Source organism: Onthophagus taurus, chromosome 6 (genome assembly GCF_036711975.1).
Source record: "Onthophagus taurus isolate NC chromosome 6, IU_Otau_3.0, whole genome shotgun sequence".
NCBI classification, from domain to species: Eukaryota; Metazoa; Arthropoda; class Insecta; order Coleoptera; family Scarabaeidae; genus Onthophagus; species Onthophagus taurus.
In genome coordinates this window covers 9,832,559-9,856,433 of record NC_091971.1, presented here as the reverse complement: position 1 = coordinate 9,856,433, position 23,875 = coordinate 9,832,559, and the positions used below count along the sequence as shown (strand labels likewise).

Below are 23,875 nucleotides of genomic sequence, written 5' to 3'. Positions count from 1 at the left end.
TTAACTGGGCGTCATTAGTAATTGTATACATCAACTATGCTCCAATTCCCAAGTGTTACCATAACATCTAATGAAACAACGAAATTCATCAAATTTGCATATTTTCGTGTTTATCTCGATATCTATGCATTTGAGCGCAAAAGTGGAACAAAGCAATATTAATAAGAATAAAATTTGTGACAACTTTTGTTCTAATAGTTTTTTTATATCATGCTCCAATTCCCAAGTGTTATCATAACATCTAGTAAAACAACGAAATTCATCAAATTTGCCTATTTTCCTGTTTATCTCGAAATCTATACATTTGATAGCAAAAGTGTAAGAGAGCAATATTGTTAAGAATAAAATTTACTACAACTATTGTTCTAAAAGTTTTTCTATAGGATGCTTTAATTCCCAAGTGTTAACATAACATCTAATAAAACTACGAAATTCATCAAATTTACATATTTTCGTGTTTTTCTCGATATTTATTCATATGAGAGCAAAAGCTCAAGAGAGCAATATTGTTAAGAATAAAATTTGCTACAAATATTGTTCTAAAAGTTTTTTTGTAATATGCTCCAATTCCCAAGTGATACCATAACATCTACTAAAACAACGAAATTCATCAAATTTGCATATTTTCGTGTTTATCTCGAAATCTATGCATTTGATAGCAAAAGTGCAAGAGAGTAATACTGTTAAGAATAAAATTTACTACAACTATTGTTCTAAAAGCTTTTCTATAGTATGCTTTAATTCCCAAGTGTTAACATAACATCTAATAAAACAACGAAATTAATCAAATTTGCATATTTTCGTGTTTATCTCGATATGTATGCATGAGAGAGCAAAAGTGAAAGAGAGCAATATTGTCAAGAATAAAATTTGCTACAACTATTGTTGTAAAAGTTTTTTTGTAATATGCTCCAATTCCCAAGTGTTTCCATAATATCTAGTAAAACAAGGAAACTCATCAAATTTGCATATTTTCGTGTTTATCTCGATATCTATACATATCAGAGCAAAAGTACAAGAGAGTAATATTGTTAGGAATAAAATTTACTACAACTATTATTCTAAAAGTTTTTTTGGAAGACGCTCCAATTCCCAAGTGTTACCATAACATCTAGTACATTCACGGAATGAATGCTGCAACTGTAACATATATATAAAAAAAAGTTGGCCTAAAAGGGCTATCGAGCGTAGTCTTTCTGTCCGGGAATATCTTTGCTAGAATCTTGGTTCTTGAATCTAGTTTCGTGCTAATCTACTTAGGAGATGAAGGGAGTGGTGGGATGATTAGGTAGTGATGAATAAGTTTTTTAAGGAATCAATAGGGAAGTCGATGGGAACATTATGGGATAGAGCTGCCTTGAGAGACATGCGGCTAATCCCTATACCTATAACTAGAATCGTTCGGGATTAGCCGTCTTGAGAGACATGTGGTAAAACCAAAATTACTATATTAAGGAATTAAAAAGTTGCATAAAGATATCTAAAAAGTGTTGTTCCAAACAAATACATTTAACTGAAGTTTATCTACTATTGCATTCGTGTAACTTATTACCACAACACGTCAATCAAGTCATACTCAAATGCATTCAACGTTCACTTTCGCTTGTACGCACACTCACACGCACACATACTACATACATATAGAAAGAGTGTGAAGCGAGCATAAACATAAATAACTTTACGATTTCAGCCGGAAAAGTTGGCTTCGAGTTCGCTCCCCGACATTCGTCATCGATTGTTTTAGGACGTGCGGCGACAATGGCGCCTCGGCGCGGCGAATTCGAACAAAAGGAAACCAAAGGGAAAAAAAGGAAAATGAAAATAAGACAGGGACAAGGCGTAAACGCCGATTCTCGTCCGATTTTGCACGGTCGTGGATATGGACCCCGTACTTGGAACGCGATGAATACGTATATCGCGGCTGCGTTCCCGGAATCCCCTTTGTGCTAAGGCGAGGGGTGACGCGGGGTCAGTCCCTCTCAACTCGAAACGAATCGACGTGGTCGTTGTCGTCCTGCAAAATGCGTTCTTCTTCGAATTCTAAAGCGGAGGGCGTTATCCGACCTCTTAGATTTGCATTTAAATCTTTCCTTTAATTATATTAAAATTTAAACGGAAATTACTTTCTTTATTCGATGTATCATTGTAAAGTTTTTTTTACTCTTTCATTTGAGCGAGAATTATAAAAAGAAAAACAACGTTTCATTAGTAATGATATTGTAGAGTAATAAAAATGCTCTATGTTTACTTGCAATGTCCCTTTTATTATAGAAACACGATGTTCATTTCCTCTTTTATTTTTATTTCAGATTTGTTAAACAATATATATCTTGTTATAGAATTTTTAAATTGGGAATTTACATATTAATCAAAATTCGTGGAGAATCGATTAATTCATTATAACCATAAATTCATCAAAAGCTTGTCGTTGGTGAGCACTCCAACAAAGTTATATAACTCTGACGAAGATCAAAGCTCTCTCAACGGGGTTATTCAATTGTTAAATGAATTTCAACAACAACAAAAAAAATATTGTAGCCCTAAATTTGAAACTATTTCTTTTTTTTATAGAACCAGGATTTACACCAGATGATCCAAAAATAACATACGTTTCAAAAGATGTAACCGCACGGATTGGAAATTACGTTAGATTGTTCTGCGAAGCTTTCGTAGGTAAGTTGAAAATGTCCATTAATAATTTCTAGTCATCATCATCACCGGTCAGAAGAAAACGCGTGTTGGAGTCATTCTTAGAAATCTAAAGCATCATCAATTTCGATAGAATCAGCTGTCATAGATATTAATGGTTCCCAACTTTCTAACAAAAGGACGCAAACAAAAAAATCAAAGTAACCACATGTATATCAAGGGTCCATAACCTTTTTGAATCATATATTTATACATTAAGATACAATTTAAAGAATAAAAAATAAAATAATTTATTAAAATTATTATTATTAAGCTAAATTATTAAAAAAAAAGCCTTTTTAAGTGTTATCTTTAAGGTAATTAGTAATAACTTAATGAGGACGGAAGTCATCTATATCTATACACATCTATTTACGTTAGAAATGCAGTAATCAGCCAATTTGGTTCCATTAGAATCCTGTATTATCCACAATTAACGAACAAACATGCAAACGTTTTGTCATCGCTCGTTAAAATAAACTTATGGATTCTTGTTTGTTTGTTTTTTTCTTTATTTTAATTATCTTGTTTTATTTCAGATAAAGTGAATCTACCAGATGCTGAAAGTCAAGTAGTTTGGCTCAAAAATGGATCAATACCCAGTGGAAATAATATTAGGATAGATGCAGTGAGCAGGTAAGATTTGTTAAAAATCGCTTCTCATCAATCGGGAAATTGTAGCTGATACGCTTTGAACAAAACTTCCTGTGCGAATTCCAGGAAACTGGGAAGCCGCCGGATGATTATGCATCGAACGATGCCGTGCGAAACGGATTCTGGGAAGCGCATCGATTTTTCAAACAGCGACGGCGCCGCGTTAACCGTTTCACAGAAATTTTTATTATATTATTAGTACTCGAATTTTATTGTCACAAAATATCGTGTGAATAATGTTTAATCACAATACTTGCTTTATTATCACGAGGAATTTCGATTAAAATTTCAAATATATAATCCTATAATAATGGCTGGATTGTTGCAAACAAATAATGTTTTGCGTATACAGCAAAGTGAAACAATTTGCTATTCACTTTCAGGAACGTTGATGACATCAACTTAAAATATTTTGTTGCTATTTTCTACTATTTCTGCCTATGTTATAAGTAGCTGATACATCAACTTTACCATTAGTGATGTTATAAAAATCTATGGCTTCAAGTTTAAGCAGTTTTATGGCAATTTTTTAAGTTCTTTGCCCCAGAACTGATACCATTGCTAGAGATTTCTTTATTTTTAGGGATTTCCTCTTACTAACGTTTGGGTTGGGTATGTTCTACAAATCTCAATATATTTTCTGACTCATTACTACTTATACATGACGGTTCATCTAGCTGTTATCTTACGTAAACTTGTAAGTTCAAAACAACTTCAGTATCAGATTGCCAAGTTTTGGCAAAGATCTTGAAAGGGTTCTAATAGGTGCTAATTTCCTCATGCAGCTTCTATTCTATATTTTGCTTAGGATCAAAATGAATACATATAAGCAAAAATTAAGCAGTTTTTGCAATTGGGACCTAAGCAATGAGTTTTTGCCCTAGGTATATTTTTTATTAGTGTTGGATTGCTTCATATTTACAATTCAATTTTCGTTCTCATTAACTTCATATTTACTTTCAGAATTAATACGCATTCATTTAAGTGGTCTGGTCAGTCACTTTCAAAAACTAACAGCAATTTAATCCTCAGATACTTAGATACTCAGATACCTCACATGCTTTTAATTTTTGAGAAAACAATATTTGTAGTTTTGATAAAATTTTCGTTGTTGCAATTTTAATCGATAATTTTTAAAATTCGCTATAAAATTAATTTCTTGAACGATCCTTGTGAAAATATCACCAAATATTAATTAAAGTATCCTCTTTTTCATGCAAAAAGCTGTTTTGAAAAATTGCTTTTAGTTTTTTAGAAATAAATGTTTGAAATGATCGATAATTTTTTCGAGTTTTGCAATTTTCGCCGATTAAGCTTTAAAAATTCGTATAAAATCCATTTCTTGGAATATGAGTATGAAAATTTCCCAAGGTGTTAATAAGAGTGTCCTCTTTCCAATGAACCAACCCGTTTTGAAAAATAGCTATTAGTATTTGAGAAAACAATATTTGAAGTTTTGATAACATTTTCGATGTTGCAATTTTCATCGATAATTTTCTAAATTCGCTATAAAATTAATTTCTTGAAGGATCCTTGTGAAAATATCACCAATTATTAATTAAAGTATCCTCTTTTTCATGCAACAAGCTGTTTTGAAAAATCGCTTTTAGTTTTTTAGAAATAAATGTTTGAAATGATCGATAATTTTTTCGAGTTTTGCAATTTTCGCCGATTAAGCTTTAAAAATTCGTATAAAATCCATTTCTTGGAATATGAGTATGAAAATTTCCCAAGGTGTTAATAAGAGTGTCCTCTTTCCAATGAACCAACCCCTTTTGAAAAATAGCTTTTAGTTTTTGAGAAAACAATATTTGAAGTTTTGATAACATTTTCGATGTTGCAATTTTCATCGATAATTTTCTAAATTCGCTATAAAATTAATTTCCTGAAGGATCCTTGTGGAAATATCACCAATTATTAATTAAAGTATCCTCTTTTTAATGCAACAAGCCGTTTTGAAAAATCGCTTTTAGTTTTTGAGAAATAAATTCTTGAAATGATTGACATTATTTTCCAAATTTTACAATTTTCGCCGATTAAGCTTTAAAAATTCGTATAAAATCCATTTCTTGGAATATGAGTATGAAAATTTCCCAAAGTGTTAATAAAAGTGTCCTCTTTCCAATGAACCAACCCGTTTTGAAAAATAGCTTTTAGTTTTTGAGAAAACAATATTTGAAGTTTTGATAACATTTTCGATGTTGCAATTTTCATCGATAATTTTCTAAATTCGCTATAAAATTAATTTCTTGAAGGATCCTTGTGGAAATATCACCAATTATTAATTAAAGTATCCTCTTTTTAATGCAACAAGCCGTTTTGACAAATAGCTTTTAGTTTTTGAGAAATAAATTCTTGAAATGATTGACATTATTTTCGAAATTTTACAATTTTCGCCGATTAAGCTTTAAAAATTCGTATAAAATCCATTTCTTGGAATATGAGTATGAAAATTTCCCAAGGTGTTAATAAGAGTGTCCTCTTTCCAATGAACCAACCCGTTTTGAAAAATAGCTTTTAGTTTTTGAGAAAACAATATTTGAAGTTTTGATAACATTTTCGATGTTGCAATTTTCATCGATAATTTTCTAAATTCGCTATAAAATTAATTTCTTGAAGGATCCTTTTGGAAATATCACTAATTATTAATTAAAGTATCCTCTTTTTAATGCAACAAGCCGTTTTGAAAAATCGCTTTTAGTTTTTTAGCAATAAATGTTAGAAATGATCGACAATTTTTTCGAATTTTGCAATTTTCGCCGATTAAGCTTTAAAAATTCGTATAAAATTCATTTCTTCTTAGTATGTAAATTTAATATACCGAATAATCGGATATCCGGCCGAAGGGGATCCCGAACATCCGGTATCTCGCTTTTCGCAAAATCACTATCCGTTCCATCGCTAATCTAAAATGACGCGCTCTCTCAGTATAGTTGTTCTAAAGTCTTAGGAATGAAATCATACAGCATTGAGGTTGGGTTGGGTTAAGAAGTGTTCTTAAATATGGTTGGATTCACCAATAATCTATATAAAATTTGATTTCTACTAAACCCGGAAATTATTTTTATCCAGCAAAATGGTAGTAATTCCAAAATAAACAATTTATCACAATTTTATATTCGAAAAAGTATCTGTTACTGATGGTTACAATTCCCGTTAATTGCTTCCCGGTGGTAGAGCTACGCTAGATACAAAATAAATATCAGTGATGTGGTTTCATTGTGCCCAGTTATCCCTTTTTACCCGATTTTACATTGTTGTATTTTTTGGGTCGTGATTAATCTTTCAGAGGATTCGATTATAATGGCTAGTGTAAAAGCAGATTTATTTTTAAATTTGGAAAAAGATTTTAATAATGCTTCCCTTTAATTAGCATCATGACGAAATGTTTTAAATTAGTATGACAACGCAAAAATTTATTGTATTTACTATTAATTAGCTCAAGGATGAATTTTTAATCGGTTCGACCTAATTTTTGAAAGAAATGGGGTGACTCAAGTACCGCCACACATTCTCTATCCCTTATAATCCCTCATAAGCTTAAAAAGTTTAAAGGCTTTTTTTGTGTAACTTGGATAATTAAGCTCGTGGGTTGTTTTCTCGTCAACTAACTACTTGTAGTAAGTCCAAACTTCATAAATTAATTCTTTTATGGTTTCCCACTAAACAGTATTGCTCAAGTATTAATTAATCGTAATTCATTGTAGTGAATTCCACTAATTGAATGATTCAAGTTCAATAACTTTTGGCCACACCTTAGAAACATTTTTTAATAGAAACAAAAATCATCGTGAATCACAACCTTTTTTGTAGAATAAGTTTTATCGTGATTCGTTACTCCATTTTTCTGATTAAAACTAAGATAGTGTTGTTATGGCTCTACAATAGCTGTGCAATAAAGATTATTATTGTTAAAAGGTTAAAAAAAGATAAACTTAAAATTGTTTAAAATCGAAAATAAATTTTGCTGTTGACATGTTGAAGGATTATGCTCGAGCCTGTCGATCACCTCGCAATCATCGGTTTCACTTAAAAGCCCTCATTAACGTCGTGTCGGACCCCGCTCCCGTTTTACCATTATTAACAATCGTGCCGGTTGTAATTACCACACCTTTCGAAAACGCCGCCATCCTCGTACGAGAAAGAGAACGAAGAGACCGGAACGTTCGTAGAACACGGTTACAAAAGGAAACAATTACCGGACGTATTAAGACAAAACGTCGCTCATTACGTTAATCAGTCACGCGTTTGCCCTCCCTTCCAAAATTCGAAAGAATAAGTCGTCATGCGGGATTCTTTTAATATTTTTTCGTTTAAAAAAAAGGGTCGGTGACAATTAGGGCGTTTTTACTGCGCGATCACGCGATGGCTACCGACCTTCTACGAACCCAAAATCGAACTCAATTTTCCACTTCTTAGTAGTACCAAATTGTTTCTCCCCTAGGGCTCCTTCCATAAAGTCGCTCTACTTGGAAACTGTTTCTGTTTTTAGGCTTTTAGGAATCCCGTTTCTCCTTTTTAAAACTTTTTTTAACGAATTAATTCATGGATTAACGATTTACTTTAAAGAATTAATGATTTAGGTCAAGATTTTATTATTTCAATCGACCGCGGTATTGATTACGCCCAAAAAGATTTCTCTTTGTGATGTAATAATCGCCTAAAGAGTAAATTACCGCGGAAATCATGTATTAAACCGTCAATTCTATTGTTAAAGCCTAAAGGCAGGCAGTCGATGATTTGATGAAAACGGTCGAGTCATTTCTGTATTTACTTAATCGAAACCAGGAAAAACCACCGATCAAACGCGTTTTCCTTGAAGAAGAAACGACTTAACGAATGAGTGATTCAGTTAGCAGATTGTTTAACAGTAAAATCGATTATTTCATTAAGACTTTTATGCTACAAATTATGTTTTAATTAATTTATATACAGTAAGATCTGCAATAAAATGTACAACAACCTAACTAAAACTAGAATTGGACCGCGTTATACTACATCACTTGACTAAGCGATTTTATCGTTTTTAGAGATTTTCATGCTGTCTGGTAGGTGTATACCTTACACCTACCAGACAGCATGAAAAAAACCTTTAAAATGAGTCCAAAGATGACGCACTTATCTCAAAAAACAAAAAAGTTAGAATAAAAAAACATTAAACCCGAAGTTAGCAACAACGAAGATAGCAATTTAATTTTTAAATATTAATACCAACCTTAATTTTTGATTTTTTTTTATTATATTTTTGTTTTTGTGACAAATATTGAGACATTTTATAAAAATTAAGAATATGTCAAAACGACATTGATTGACATTTCAAACCGGAAGTTCTTATATCTCGAGTAATATTGGAATTAAACGTATCATTTTGATGATTACTAATATGTCAAAATTGACGTTGACATTCTTAACCGGAAGTTGACCATAACTTCATTAATATTGAAGATAAATATGTCGTGTTTGTACTCATTTTAAAGGATTTTTAATGAAGATTGCAAACATGTCAAAATTGAGGTTGACATTTTAAACCTGAAGTTAGTTATCATATAATAGAAGTTTTATAACTGAAGTTAATCTAGTGTTAGTCGCTTTCCGCATTTTCTTTTTATTTTTAACGTGTTTTTTGGGTTTTTTAAGCCACATCATGATTCTTGAATTTTTCCCAAGTTTCTTGATATTTCTTTTGTTAAAAAAGAACGCTCTTAAATATTAACCTGAAAACTTGTAACACCTCGTCCTTAATTTCATTTTACAACTTTTTAAACTTTAGTTTTGTAAATTAGTAACTAATAATCTGATTTCGACTTTGATATGTGATCTTTTTTAACAAAAGAAAAAAAATAGTAAGAAACTTGTTTGTAAAATGGGTAGGATGAGGGATGTTAATCTATTTGTAGAGTTCCTGAAGATGGCCGAAATTAGTTAGACTTAAATTCTATATAAAATAAAAACCAGTTGAAAAGTACAAAATCAAACTAGATAATTTTCTTCAAAAATTTTTCACGAAACTGCATTAATTTTGACTTTAGTATTTGTGATTAAATTTATGCCACGACTTACAGAAACACCTGTATAATCGTAAAACGACTGACCAAGCGGATTCAGTGCTTGTGATGGCTGTCATCAGTGTTCTGTGATAAAAATAGACAGGCACCAAACAATTTTCAATGATTGAGCCTGACTATTCTGAGAAGTCTTATATTTTTAGAGAGATGAAAACGAAAATCCCGTTTTTTTCAACATTGTTCATTTGTCGCTTAGTCAAGTGATGCATAACACGGTCCAATTAATACTCTCACTAGAACTAACACTATACCTAGATCTAGAATCATTCGGGTTTAGCCGCACGTCTCTTAAGACGGCTAAACCCGAATGATTCTAGTTCTAGGTATAGTGTTAGTTCTACTTTTTGTTCAATAAAAAACAATGTAGCACTGAATAACAATTAAAACTAGAACTACCGTCCTTGATTTATACATCATATAGAAAACTCGGAAAATCCGAGGTCCGTTATTATTTATCAAGGTGATACCATATACTTAAATTACTGTTTAATATTAAAAAAAAATACTTTTTGAAAGTGTTCTTGGTTATATCTGTTGTTTAATCGTCATCGTGTGCGTCCCGTTTGTTGGTTGCGTCCGCGTAAGTGCACGCGAGCTTGCGACCAAAGCAAAAAGCGTAATTATAGATAATTAGTCGCGATTCCCGAGGACGGGTCCGGTAATGGTTGCTCTTCGCCGCGATCGACAACAAAAACGGCGCACCGCGAACCGTAAATGCCTCCCGGTCCCGGACAGACCATGAGAAAGAAGAAACGGAACGTCGATTCCTGGTGCTCTCGAAGCCGCCGATTTTCTTTATCCCATTGTTCGGTTTCCTTTTGTTAATGCTACACCGCGAGATACCTACAATTTTTCCTACAGTTACAATTAAAGCAATTAAAAGAAAAAATAACGATAAAAGTTAGAGCTACTATAAAAATTGTGGAAAGATTTATTTTAAGTTATTAATGAATTTTTTTTTTGTTGCAGAGATAATTTTACAATTGGTTCCTATTTAATAATAGATTCAATCAATGAAGAAGATTTCGATACTTATACGTGCCGAATTACAACACCAGGAAAAGTAGAAACAATCGCAGTGACCATCAGCAAATGTAAGTCATTCTTTATTTTTTTTAAATATCTTCTAAAATATCTTTTCTTTTTTCAGATACACCATATTATTTAAATCCAAACCCCGTACCTCTAAAAAACATCTTATTATTAACAATAATCGCATCTCTAATCATTCTAACCTTCTTAATCTTGTATAAAAGTTTTGGTTTAGCAGCGAGAGTTTACATAAAAGATCATTCAATACTTGAAGATTATGTTCCATACATCACCGACGTTTTAATAGTTTATTCATCAGATGATGATGAAACCTTCGTTTTTATGTTGATGAACGTGTTAACAACTAATTTCCATTACAATTGTAAAATGATTAAGTTGCCAAATTACATTGAAAATAAATGTGCTTCGATTGAAGAAGATATCACCAATAGTTACGCCGTCATTACGGTGTTATCGCCAACTACTATGCAAGAAAATTGGACGGCGAAAAGTCTTTATGCTGCGTTAAAAAATATAGAACATTTAGGAAGAAAACATACTTGCATCGTTTTGAAAGAATTGCCAAAATGTGAAATGGTGAAAAATTCCATTGGGGAAACTTTGGAAACTTTAGTTAATAAAATGAATGTAATCCAGTGGAGAAGAAGGCAAGAAGAGAGCAAGTTTTGGTTAAATCTTAGACTTAAATTGCCGCCTATTCGAAGAAGTTATTGCAATAACCCGTCATAAAGAGTTAAGACTGATGATAAAAAATAAAGTTGCCAGTCAACTGATCTGCTCTCAATGTAGTGTAAATATTTATTCTATTCTTGGATAACTGTAAAAGTTTTAATGAAATAAAAAAGATAGGAGTATAAAATAAATAAACAAAACTATCTGTGAGAAATAGCTTCGTCTCGAACTTTCCTGTTTTTATTTAATATAATTGTATTTTTTTTTGATATACAATATAAGTATATGTTATGTTATTTGTAGGTTATATTCAATAATCACTAAATACTGTACATTTATCAAAAGTACGTAATAAAATTCTTGTAATAAATCTAATTAAAATTTGTATGGTTTTTCTTTAACTTGTATTTTCTGAAACAAACGATATGTATCAAAAATTTTGAATTTGGTTCTTTATTTATTCTTGTACATCTACAATCTGAAGATTATTCATAGAAAGATTAATTAATCACTGTTTTTTTTAATAGCAAGTTTTAAGATAATTTTGGTGTTGATGATCATTGGATATTGTTTTATGCAATTTGAGAGTGGGTTTTGTTCAGATTAATAATTTGTCAACCTAAAAAATCAGCAAACTGTAATCTGCATTTATAATAATTTATAACTCTTCTGCAGCATTCTGGATAACACTCCTGCACACCACCCATTTGTTCTCGACACTCTTTGCAAGCTTTGTTTCTGTTAGGATCTCCTATATGTTGTATTTATCAACTTTAGGTCTAGCCTTTTTCTTGACGTTCGAAATTTTTCTTCTGACTACTTAATACTAAGTACTATGCAATATGTCGTCGTTAATATCACAAACTGACGTATCTCAATTTTACCAGCACTAACGCTTTCAGATTTCCACCTCTTTTATCCATTTCAACAATTCCAACCTCGCTTACTTATCTAAGGCTGTTCTCACTGTCCGTTCTGAAATATCCAAAGTATTCAAACAAAACTTCTTGCAAACAGGAACACGAGTTTGGTTTATCAGGAAATAATATTTAACAGTTCTCACATTTCGTCTTTTTTTGCTTTGTGTTAGTAACTTGCGTGTTTCTCACAATAAATTCTCGTTTTCGATTTATGTCTGGCAGTTTATAATACCCAGTAAACAATTCAAGTCTTTGCGCCTCTTCTATTGTTGAACAAACCTTTCCCAACTTCATGGAAATGGTGCTGTTACATCTTGATTTCATTCTCCTACAAGGTACAAGTTTCCCTTCCTTTACTGTTGAGTATTCCTTACCTAAATTTCTTAGTCTTCGCATTTTTTTGTTTATTAAAACGTACATTCTTTGAGATTTGTCCTTCTCTTGCATCCCCCTCTACTGCATTTTGCTCCGGGTTATGATCATGTTTAGTAACCTTTTCAATTTTACTTTTTTTTTACTCTTTTTATGTAACTGTCACAATTGGGATTTGTCATAAAATGGGCATGACACAGTAATCTCAGACAACGAAAACAAGAAGTAAATACCTCTTATTCAGTTGACTGCATCCGCATCTGAATCGTAGCCGTCACCAAATTGAATGCAACTATCAGATTCCTCTTCTGTCGGTTCTTGCTGTGCTTGTTCCCACTTCTCTGATGTTTGTTGTGCTTGTTCCTGTGCTGCCGATTCTTGATCTTTTTGTTCTTGCTCTATTAGTCGATGTTCTCGTTGTTCGCGCTTCTCTAATTCCTGCTGTGCTGGTTCCACCGATTCATGATCCACTTTGTTTTGCACTGAAATACCGGGCGCATTCTTAATTTAATTTTCTCCATGGTGGGTAACATTTTAATTTGCAGATAATCCGAGCTAAAGGTACTACCCTGGATTCTACTGAGTTAAAGCATCGTCCTCATCACTTCTTGTTGTAAAACATTTTTACTTTGGTTCCTTTTTTAAGGCAACCACGAAACATCAATACTTTCGATGCAAGAACATTTTTTGAGCCGTCTTTCCACAAAACTAAGACATCAATTTTGGTTAAACTCACCCCACCAAGAATTAAGTACACACTGCCAGACTCCACATTCATGCGCATGTGCATGCAATGACTTGTCTGAACTTGCATAGTTTAGATACGTCAGTATGCCATAACGAATTTTTTTTTGAAAATATTCTCATAAGCTGACGTATGTTGAATTACGCCAGTTTGTGAAACAGCCGAGTTCAAGAATTTCCAATACGTCGCGCCTAAGCTTTCCTGTATCTCCAATACCACTGCGAATTTACGTACGCTGCTTTGCGAGAAGAATATCTATCGTGATATTAACGACGATGTATGCGCAGAAAGGTTCAGAACTGTTTGGAACTGCAGAATTCTTGAACCGTCTGGAGGTACCAGCTTCCTTCATTTTGTTCGAAACACCATGTCAAAGGAAGCCGCTAAGTTTATTAGCCTAGTACTATTATCATTAGACTCGGTATGTAGGCTACACGGCTAAATAGTCTTGTATTTTCGTATTTTGTATAAACAATGTATTGAATGTCAAATTTAACATTCGATTATCATCATTGACATTTTATGTCATGTTATTTAAATGAATCTTAAAATAACAATTTTTTTAGACTGCCGAAACGTATGGAGATATCTTAAATCAAACTTTTTTTGATATTTATATAAAAGAATTATTTTCTTATTAAGGTTGTGACAAATGATGATGCATCGTACAAGAAGAAGATCTTTGACCGATATTATAATACAAGAATTAGATGACGATGAGACCGAAGGAGAAGTATCTTATTACGATGCGAGAAGAAATTGGAAAAACTGCATATTTTTGCAGTTTAAATTATTTTGGAGAGTTTTTTTGTGTTTCGGGATCCTTGTGAATATAGTGGCAGTACTTTATTTTTTAATCTTTATCAAACACGAAAAGACCTGGATTTTTCTTTTTCCTTTTTACGTTTTTGAAATGTTTTATTTCGTAGATGTATGTTTGGCCATAATGCACAGGTTTAAATCAAAAAATAATTTTTATTTAATATTATATTTAATATTATTTTTTTTGTAGATGTATGAAAGTTCATCGGAGTTCAAGACTTCATAAATCGAGAAATCTTTTACTCCTTACAATCGATATAATCAGCATTTTGCCATATTACGAAATTTATTGCATTTTACTTAGAACTTCGATTGGGCCAAGTTATTCACCGGGAGCTGATTATTTCAAATTAAAAGTTTTATTACGGCTTCAATACGTGGGTTATTTGTATTTTATATTGAGGAATCAACCAACTGGTAACCAATTGGTTGTTGTTGTTCTTGGTCAGATGTACTTCTTTATCGTTTTTGTAATGATAATGGCAAGTGTGTGGTATACTCTTAAAGATGTTTTGGCGAAATCGTGGGAGTTAAATTTGGGTAATTACCATTTTGACAATAAAAATCCCGTGCATTGGTTAATTATTTGTATAAATATAATCGGGTGTTGCTTCATGCATAATTGGGCCGGAAATATAGCAAATGAAAGCATTTATGATTATCTCGCCCAAAATATAACAATGATGGTGGGATATTTATTACATATGATGATATTTTTTGGCGATTTAACCGCTCAATACATAAGAATGTTTAAACAACAAATCGGATTTTCATCGAGATTAAATATTATTGTTGGTACATTAAACGATTGGAAAATAAATGCCCCAACAATTAAACGAACTATAGATCATTACAACAAATTTTGGGAAGTTCGACGATCGATGATAACGATCCCCACAATATTCAAAGTACTTCCGTTAGCTTTACAAAAAGAAGTAACTTTAGACATGTTTTGGGAAAGCTTAGATCATTCGCATTTTTTTAAAGACGCCGATTTCAACTTCAAACGTTCGCTTTGCTTAGGAATGCAACCAGAAATTTATTTACCCGGCGACGTTTTGGTACAAAGAGGTCGCTTAAAAACGAAAATGTTTTACGTTTCAGCCGGAGTAATACAAGTTTTAACCCAAAATGAGAATTCGCCGATGATTTCGTTTTCAAGCGGAACGATAATTGGCGAAATTTGCAGCTTATTACCGTTACAAAGTCCGGTAACGATTCGGTGTCAAACTTATTGCGAAATTTCTTCGTTAGATTTCAGAAATTTATCCCGAACTATTGCGCAGTATAAAAAATCGGCTTTGTCATTAAGAAAATGCATGAAACGTAGAATCGCTCACGCCCGATTATTACAAGACCCGAAATTATTAAAAATAAGAAGTCGACAAGGAATAACAACGTTACATTGGTTTAAATTACATTGGGACCTTATATTACAAAACACAAAAATGCGCAAACACAAAGATTTTATGGCTTACATGCAAAATCCGGCCCACACATCGAGATATTTAGATTTATACGTTTTGAGTGATGACGTCGAATTAAAAGTGGATGTGATTTGTTTAACATCGCATTTCCCTTGTATTTTAGATGAAAATAGTAGTTTTAGGAAATTCTCGTTTTATCTCGTTTTAATCGCGGCTACGATTCAATGCATTTTGGTGCCATATTTAGTATTTTTTGCCAAAGAATTTTCGATAGCGAGTAGCGGGGCTTTGTATATTTTGGATATATTTTACATTTATGGTTTATACATCGAATTAACAACGGCTATAAGAAAAGATCAGCGGGTTATAACCGGTTGTAAAAAAATCGTTTTGCACAAATTGAAAAAAGTTTCAACGATGCTCGATATTGTTTCCTCATTTCCCATTGAACTATTTGCTGCCATGGTTAAAACGAACAGTGAGTTGATGCCTAAATTGCATTTAAATCGAGTTTTAAAGGTGCAAAGATTGTTTACTGCGATGCAACTGGCCGAAAGAAATTTATGGTTGAATCCGCTAAGATTAAAATTGTTTCGGTACTGTTTAATTACGGTTTATTTGATTTATTTGGCAAGTGCGATTTTGTACGCGGCGGCTTGCCCTTTGGATTGTTTGAGGTATGGTTGGTATAAATACAACAGCTTTTTAGAAGAACAACAATACAATATTATAATCCCTGAAAAATATCAGCCAAGTCCATTTTTAAGTAGCCTATCTTACGCGGTGTCGATATTTATGAGTCTCACGGATAGTATGTATATTTCTTATGTTGCTTTGGAGATGGCTTGCGAGGTTGTGGTCAGTTTTATTGGGTATTGGGTGCATAGTTTTACATTTTCCGAATTAGCCGCTTGTGCTGTTGTTCAAATGATGCAAAACACGAATTATTTGGAGTACTTAACAAGGATAAGATATTTCATTGGTTTATATGAAATTCCTTCTGACATAAAAAAAATGATTTATAGTTTCACTCAATGCCATTGGGATTACTCCCAACGATTAGAATTAGCCGGATCTAGAGGATTTTTAAACGACGCCCCAGAAAATATAAAGAACTCCGTTTTATACGCTAGAATAATCGACACATTAAATAAATCGGTTTTGTTTAAATACATAACCGAAGAAGTTTTATGGAACATCGCCCCAACAATTCGCCTTCACATCGCCCCACCTGGAACTGTTTTATGTCGAGAATTATCGCACGCATCTCACATACAAATTATTTTACGAGGATATGCTCGCGGTGAATCAACAATCCCCACAGATGAATATCACGGGTTATCAACAATTCTTAAACCACACGATGTTTTTCCTTTATTAGGATTAACACTTGGAGTTAGAACGTTTATTAAAATAACCGCGATTACTTACGTTGAAGTAGCCGTAATTCCATACAACAAAATTTTGGCGCAATTAAAAAATACTAACATGATGTTGTATAAACATTACATTCGATCGCTTGAAGATCATCGAAAATCTTACGATATGATTTTGATGAGAAGAAAAGGAAGATTACCCGAAATGGTTTCTTCTAAAAAATCTTACGGTAAAGGGGAATACTTCGTGTACGAAACGAACGAAAAATTCGATGACAGCCCAATTGATCTAAACGTAATGGGACCTTATTTGAAATTAGGAAAATGGAAATGTATCAGATACTTTTTTTTGCCACAATCGATCTCCCCCACGAATAAATTTTACACAATCTGGGAAAGTATTCGTTGCACAATAATCGGATTAAACGTTTTATACGTTTTCTTTTTATACAAATATTGTAACGCAATCAAAGTTTCGCAATACTTCGAATTGTTTTATTTCACAATATTCATAATCGACACTTACCTCCGTATGCATTGCCATTATTACAACAAAAATGGGATTTTAATTACTCATCCTTTATCGACATCTTTGCATTATCTAACCCATGCTTTTGCGTTAGATCTATACACAAATGTTCCATTTACCATAGTAAAACTTAATCAATTATTTCATCGTGATATCGAAGCGTATGTTTCTCATTTTTTAATGTTATGTACAAGACCATGGGGAATATATCGCATTTATTGCGGGATTTCATACATTGAAGAAAGATCTTTTGAAGTAAAATCACAAATGATGAATCGTCTAAAACATATTATTGTTGTTTTGGTGATATTAGGAGTTTTAAGTTGTATTTTAGAACACTCGACTTGTCGATTTGATAAATTTGGTAATTATGCCTGCGCAAACAATTCTTGGATTGCTCATTCGGATTTTGGGAAAGATGCATCTCACACGAATATGATCGTTGCTGCATTTTATCAAATTGTAACGATGTTTTCATGTTCTAGTTCGGGATTATTTATAATGCGAACTTACGGCGAATTAATTATTTATAATTTTTTCGTCGCATCTTTAGTAGGACTTCGATGGTACATTCTCTTAAAAATAATCGCACTTTCAATTAAAGGAAACGTAAAGTTAGTTGAATACCAACACAACGTAAACGTAATGATAAAATTCATGAGGGATAAATTATTAACTGACACAATAATAAAAGAAGTAACCGATCATTACGAAAATTTATACACAAAAACTCAAGGGTGTGATGCAAACGAGATTTTATCGACATTCTTTCCAATGATGACGCGAGAAATTGGTAATTACATGTATAGAAATATGTTGAGTTCCGCACAATTATTCGCAGACGCGGATGCGGCCGATATTCGATTTCTAACCAGTTTATGCAAAGAAGTTCATTTTAAAAAGGACGCGGATATAATCCGTTGTAATCAAGTGCAAAACGATATCTACATTGTTTATAAAGGATTGGTGAAAATCTCCGTTGCCGATATGAAATTGAAAATTTTAGAATCGGGCGGAATGTTTGGTTGTTTTAATAAAACGAAAATAAGACAAACCATAACAGCTACAGCATTGGTTCATGTCGAATTATTGGTGATGAATGGGAAAATCTTGTGCGAAATTTTACAAAAATATCCTCAAATTAAAACTAATCTCAAAACTATACAAATGATGAATGTTGAGTTTATTACGTCGGTTAAAAAGGCGACTAAGAAATCTTTAAAAAAGTTTGTTATTTCGGTAAGAAAATTCATTTTTTTAATTATAAGGTTGATAATGTTACTATTACGTGGATTTTATTAATATAATTTTGGATAAGGCGATTGAAACTTGGTCTGCTACTCAAACTTATTTTGTATCCAATTAGACAACTCCGAATAGAAATTGTTCAAATTGCTTTTTAACATATTCTCTTAACATTTGCAACCAAATAAATACTGTCTAAAAGTCATGATCCTTACAAATCCTTGTGCAGAATGGATATTTATATTCTAAAGGAAAATTTTATGTCAGAACGAAAAAGACCTTATGAAGCAAACACAAAGTGTAATAAGGTTAACAAACAATTAGTTGAATCGATTTTGTAAGCAATGCCGTTAATTTCACCGATGCATCATTGTGATTGATGCGTATTAGCATTTCAGCGACCACCGAAATTCCATAATCATAATAGAATTGTGGCTGTTTGTCGTGAAATGCACGCAATACGATAGTTGAGAACTTGATGGTCACTACGACCTGGTCACAAATGCGTATCTAGCCTAATTCATATTATATATTATTATATGTCAGCATAATTGCCTGTTTGCCATAATCTTCATTACATCCCTATTTAATGCTTTGAAAGGTTTAATAGATGCGCAGGATTTTGACTTTTTGTTTAATATCCAGTCATTGATGTTATCTATCCTGTATGTTTGTCTAATGTTCTTACTTCCTTTTTTACGCAGCTTTTTCATTTTTGTAGTATCTAACATTCGTTTTGTTTTGGGTGTCTCGAATCTGGTTTCTGCTGTATAAGTTAGTATTGCAGTCACTGCACTGATTTATTGACTAGCAAGCCTGTCCTTTCAACCTCATTTTTCTTATTACATATTCCAGCACCAGGTTAAAAAGGGTGCAAGCGTTGTTTTTCCCAAACCCTCTGCAGCAGTGTATAAATTCTCCTTGCCAACTCCTCACCCTCAACCTTCAGCACATTCCGCTGGTATGCCATCGATCCCTGGCGCCTTCCCGTTTTTATGCGCCGTAATTACGTCTTGAACTTCATCGATGGATATGTATCCGTGGTCTTCTCCTCTTCTTGGTTTGTTCTGGAAGTAACTTTTCTAGGTGTTCTTTCGCTCAATATCTTCTCCGTTTCGTCTCTGCATATAGCTGTGTGGGGTTTATATCCTTGTCACAACCGTTTAACAAACTTATATGCACTACTAATATCATTGGCTTTAAAATCGCTTTCATGTTCAGTATTCGGTTGTTCTGGTATTCCCGCTTCTTCCCTCTGCATATCTTATTCGCCTCCCTGAACAGTTCTGTTAATGAAATGTTAAACTCAAATTCCATTATCAGCTTTTCAAAGTTATGTCTCTCAATTTTTTTAGAGCGATTTAGAGTGTTCTATGTAGACTGGACGTCGCGTCATTATTTTTTTGTTGGATATGTCAGTTTTGTTTTGAAATGATAAATAGGGAGCAGTGTACGCGATTAAAGTAAATTTTATCCATATCTTATTAAAATGACTGACGTATTGAGTTTCAATTGCTTTATACAAGTTATCAGTTATAAAATGTTGAAATCAAAACTGTATTATAATGTTTACTTGTAGTCTACTTAAATATGTTTTAGCAGCGTCCTGATGACAAAACAAATATGAAAAAAGGAAAAATGGATAAATTTATGATAAATCCATCAAGTAAATGGTTCGGTTGGTACGAATATTTATTAATGATGCACTTCGCACCTCTTAGTTCGATATTTACAATCGCTTGGATAATCATACAAGATTTAAAACTCCGACAAATTCTAACTCTATATTTTATCGATTTTATATTTTTATCAAAAATGGTATTTTCGTTCTTTTTAACATACACTGACCACGAAACCGGATTGAGGGTAAAATCTTTTCGGTTAATAATAAAAAGGTATTTTTTAAAATTCGATGGTTTCGCCACCGACTTAATAACATGCGCACCAATTGATATCGTCGCATCTGCTTTCGGATCCGCTTATATTACGCCGTATTATAAACAATTTTACATGTTAAATCGAAGTCTAAAATTCATTCACATGATTAATTATTATAACATTTGCAAAAATAAATTAACGGTGAGCAAATCGTTAAAATGGACTTTCCTGGTTTACGTTTTATCCCTTTTAATACATTTTATGAGTTGTATATGGTTTGTAATTGCATGTCCGAGTCGTGTATGTCCCATAATAACGATAGATCAAAATGAGCAACAGATACTTTCAGTGGATGTTGGATTAAATTTTCGTGTTACATATCAATACGTTATCAGTACATTTACATCGACCGGAATTCGAGATCAAACACCGTCCACTGTAACTGAATTACTTGTAACGGTTGTAATGGTTTTTATATTTCAAATACTTATGATTGCTTTACAATCGGAATTTGCCACATTATTATCTGTTGGGAAATATACTGGGAATCGTTTTGGGGAAATGGCGGAAAATTTAAGAATATATTTGCAGGTAATAAAATATAGTAAAATCTCGATATAATAGACCTTTAAGTATTAATATTATCTATTTAATACATTAGTATATTTAAATATAAATGTTAGTGCCTATAGATAGAATCCAACTCGAGGTATTCCTTAAGTCAATTCTAGTTTTATTTGTTATTCAGTTTTATTCATCTTAAGAGACGCGCTGACGTCACGAACGGGCCTTTGAGCTCTGCACTTCTTCTTGGAATGTAGCACTCCTCTTAGATTCTATCGTCTTTGCTCGAATGTTTCTAGTTCTAGAAATATTCAGGTTTAGCCGTCTTGAGAGACGTCTAATCCCTCCGGAATGATTTTAGTTTTAGGTATAGTGTTAATTCTAATAACAGTGCTAGTGCAAAACTAGAACTAACACTATACCTAGAACTAGAATTATTCGGGTTTAGCCGCACGTCTCTCAAGACGGCTAAACCCGAATGATTCTAGTTCTAGGTATAGTGTTAGTTCTAATAACAGTGCTAGTGCAAAACTAGAACTAACACTATACCTAGAACTGGAATCATTCGGGTTTAGCCGCACGTCTCTCAAGACGGCTAAACCCGAATGATTCTAGTTCTAGATATAGTGTTGGTTCTAATAACAGTGCTAGTGCAAAACTAGAACTAACACTATATCAAGAACTAGAAACATTCGGGTTTAGCCGCACGTCTCTCAAGACGGCTGAACCCGAATGATTTTAGTTCTAGGTATAGTGTTAGTTCTAATAACAGTGCTAGTGCAAAACTAGAATTAACACTATATCAAGAACTAGAAATATTCGGGTTTAGCCGCACGTCTCTCAAGACGGCTAAACCCGAATGATTCTAGTTCTAGATATAGTGTTAGTTCTAATAACAGTGCTAGTGCAAAACTAGAACTAACACTATACCTAGAACTAGAATCATTCGGGTTTAGCCGCACGTCTCTCAAGACGGCTAAACCCGAATGATTCTAGTGCTAGATATAGTGTTAGTTCTAATAACAGTGCTAGTGCAAAACTAGAACTAGGAACATTCGGGTTTAGCCGTCTTGAGACGCTAGGCTAAACCCGAAGGTTTCTAGTTCTAGGTCTAGTGTTAGTTCTAGTGAAAGTGCTAGGTAGCGCTTGATATCACTATGCTGTATATTTTTATTGAACTAAAACTAGATCTAACACTAGACTTAAAAAGTTTCGATTTTAATTTTACACACACTGTCACTAGAACTAACACTATACCTATTCTAGAGCTAGAATCATATAACGTACTTTTGGCTATAAAAGACACTCCCGTCCCCATATTAGTTCGTTATATCGAGATTTTATTACATTAAAAAAAAATTTATTTTTATTTTTGTAGAGTACCCACGTATCAATATCATTAATTGATAAAGTAAGTGTTTATTTATTACAATTATGGGTTGGTTATTCTGGGCATTGTATCCCAGTGCTTATTACGCAAGCACCTTATTATTTAAGACAAGACATAATGTTTCAATTATACGGAAACCATCTATTGAATCACGTTTTATTCGCTAAAACGCATATAGACTTTATAAAGCAGTTGGTGACACATATGAAACTAGAAGTTTATTTACCAGGACAATATATAATTCAAAAAGGGGATGTGGACAACACAATGTACTTTATTGTTGATGGAGAAGTTAGAGTGTGGAAGAGATTAATTGGTAGAAAGGAACATCAAAAAGTTTTAAAAGCCGGTGCTAGTTTTGGCGTGAAACAGGGTTTTTTAAAAGAGGCTCATGTAAAATCTGTTGAAACGGTTGTTTCAAGTAATATTTTGTGTTTGAATACAAACGATTGGGAGTATTTAATGGAATCATTTCCAGCTTCAAAGGAAACGTTATTTGATGGAATTAAGCAGTTATTAAATTAATTTTCTTATTATCTTAATTTTTTATTAAATTTATGTGGAATAAAAGAAATCTTATTAATCTATATTTGACACCATCTCAAACCATTGTCTTAAAGCATCACTTAAAACACTTGGTAAAGAATTAATATCCCTTAAAACTATATAAAAAGGAAATGGAAAACTATCCATATACGATTGGACATCAATTGAGTTGTCACTTTTAAATACAGCCCTTCTTATATCAAGTATTGAAGAATTATTATCCGGATTATCAACAATTATAAATATCGTAAAAACGTTTGATAACTTCGCGTTTCGTATTGCGCTATAAACCAACGATTCTCCTTCAGAAAATATTCCCCGACCATCGCTTACAACGACGATTAATTTCGCATTTAACGCACTTGATTTTCCAGGACTTGTATTTAACATTTCCGTGGCAAAATTCAACATTTGTCCAACGTAAGTTTTCTTTTCAGCAAATTGAAACTTTTGTAACAAACACCCTCCTGTTCTCTCAGTGAAGGGGTCGCTTAATTTGTGTAATATTTGAGTGGTCTCACCAAAACTAAGAATTGATAATTCTCCCGATTCCAATAAATTCAACGCTCTCGATATTAAAGCTACACTTTCAAATGCTAATTCCTTCGAATGATTATCGGCCATACTTGAAGAATCGTCGATCGCTAAAACAATTTGATAATCTCTTTTCGCCGGTTTTGTACGTCTTAACCAAATTTTATCTTTTCGAAATTGAGATGCTATGTAAGGAATTATTTTTCGCATGTTTATACGTTTTCCAGTTTTAAAATCGCCTTTCAAACGTGACGCTTGGGTTGGTTCAAGAACTAATCGTAATTGTTCGGCTAAATGGTGAGCTAAAGATGAGGTAACTGCGGAAATTTCTTCCCATGTTTTTTGGGCTGTTTCGTTTGTGGGGGGCTAAAAAATGTATTTATAAAAGATTATTT

General features: G+C 32.8%; 3 protein-coding genes across 4 annotated transcripts in view; 2 read left to right on the top strand and 1 right to left on the bottom strand.

Annotated features, from left to right (window-relative positions):
- LOC111427884 (interleukin-1 receptor accessory protein-like 1) overlaps window positions 1-11,517 on the top strand; it is a 29,449-nt gene extending 17,932 nt beyond the window's left edge. The window contains exons 3-6 of the mRNA XM_023063240.2: window positions 2,572-2,673; window positions 3,228-3,324; window positions 10,377-10,501; window positions 10,558-11,517. Of these exons, the coding sequence (XP_022919008.1) occupies window positions 2,572-2,673; window positions 3,228-3,324; window positions 10,377-10,501; window positions 10,558-11,189 (956 nt within the window). The 3' untranslated portion in view covers window positions 11,190-11,517. The remainder of the gene's footprint in view (window positions 1-2,571; window positions 2,674-3,227; window positions 3,325-10,376; window positions 10,502-10,557) is intronic.
- A 2,194-nt stretch (window positions 11,518-13,711) lies between these two features.
- On the top strand, window positions 13,712-22,987 carry LOC111427791 (uncharacterized). 2 transcript variants are annotated; one of them, XM_023063094.2, is made up of 4 exons: window positions 13,712-14,123; window positions 14,182-18,562; window positions 20,171-21,037; window positions 22,389-22,987. In XM_023063094.2, exons 1-4 carry the CDS (start codon window positions 13,822-13,824, stop codon window positions 22,923-22,925), a joined length of 6,087 nt encoding a protein of 2,028 aa, XP_022918862.2. In that variant the 5' UTR covers window positions 13,712-13,821; the 3' UTR covers window positions 22,926-22,987. The 2 variants fall into 2 exon arrangements, with proteins under 2 accessions (XP_022918862.2, XP_071052748.1); XM_071196647.1 differs by having other exon boundaries at window positions 20,168-21,037.
- The window catches only part of LOC111427790 (midasin), a 44,979-nt gene continuing 44,025 nt past the window's right edge, over window positions 22,922-23,875 (bottom strand). The window contains exon 16 of the mRNA XM_071196646.1: window positions 22,922-23,846. Coding sequence (XP_071052747.1) covers window positions 22,980-23,846 — 867 coding nt within the window. The 3' untranslated portion in view covers window positions 22,922-22,979. The remainder of the gene's footprint in view (window positions 23,847-23,875) is intronic.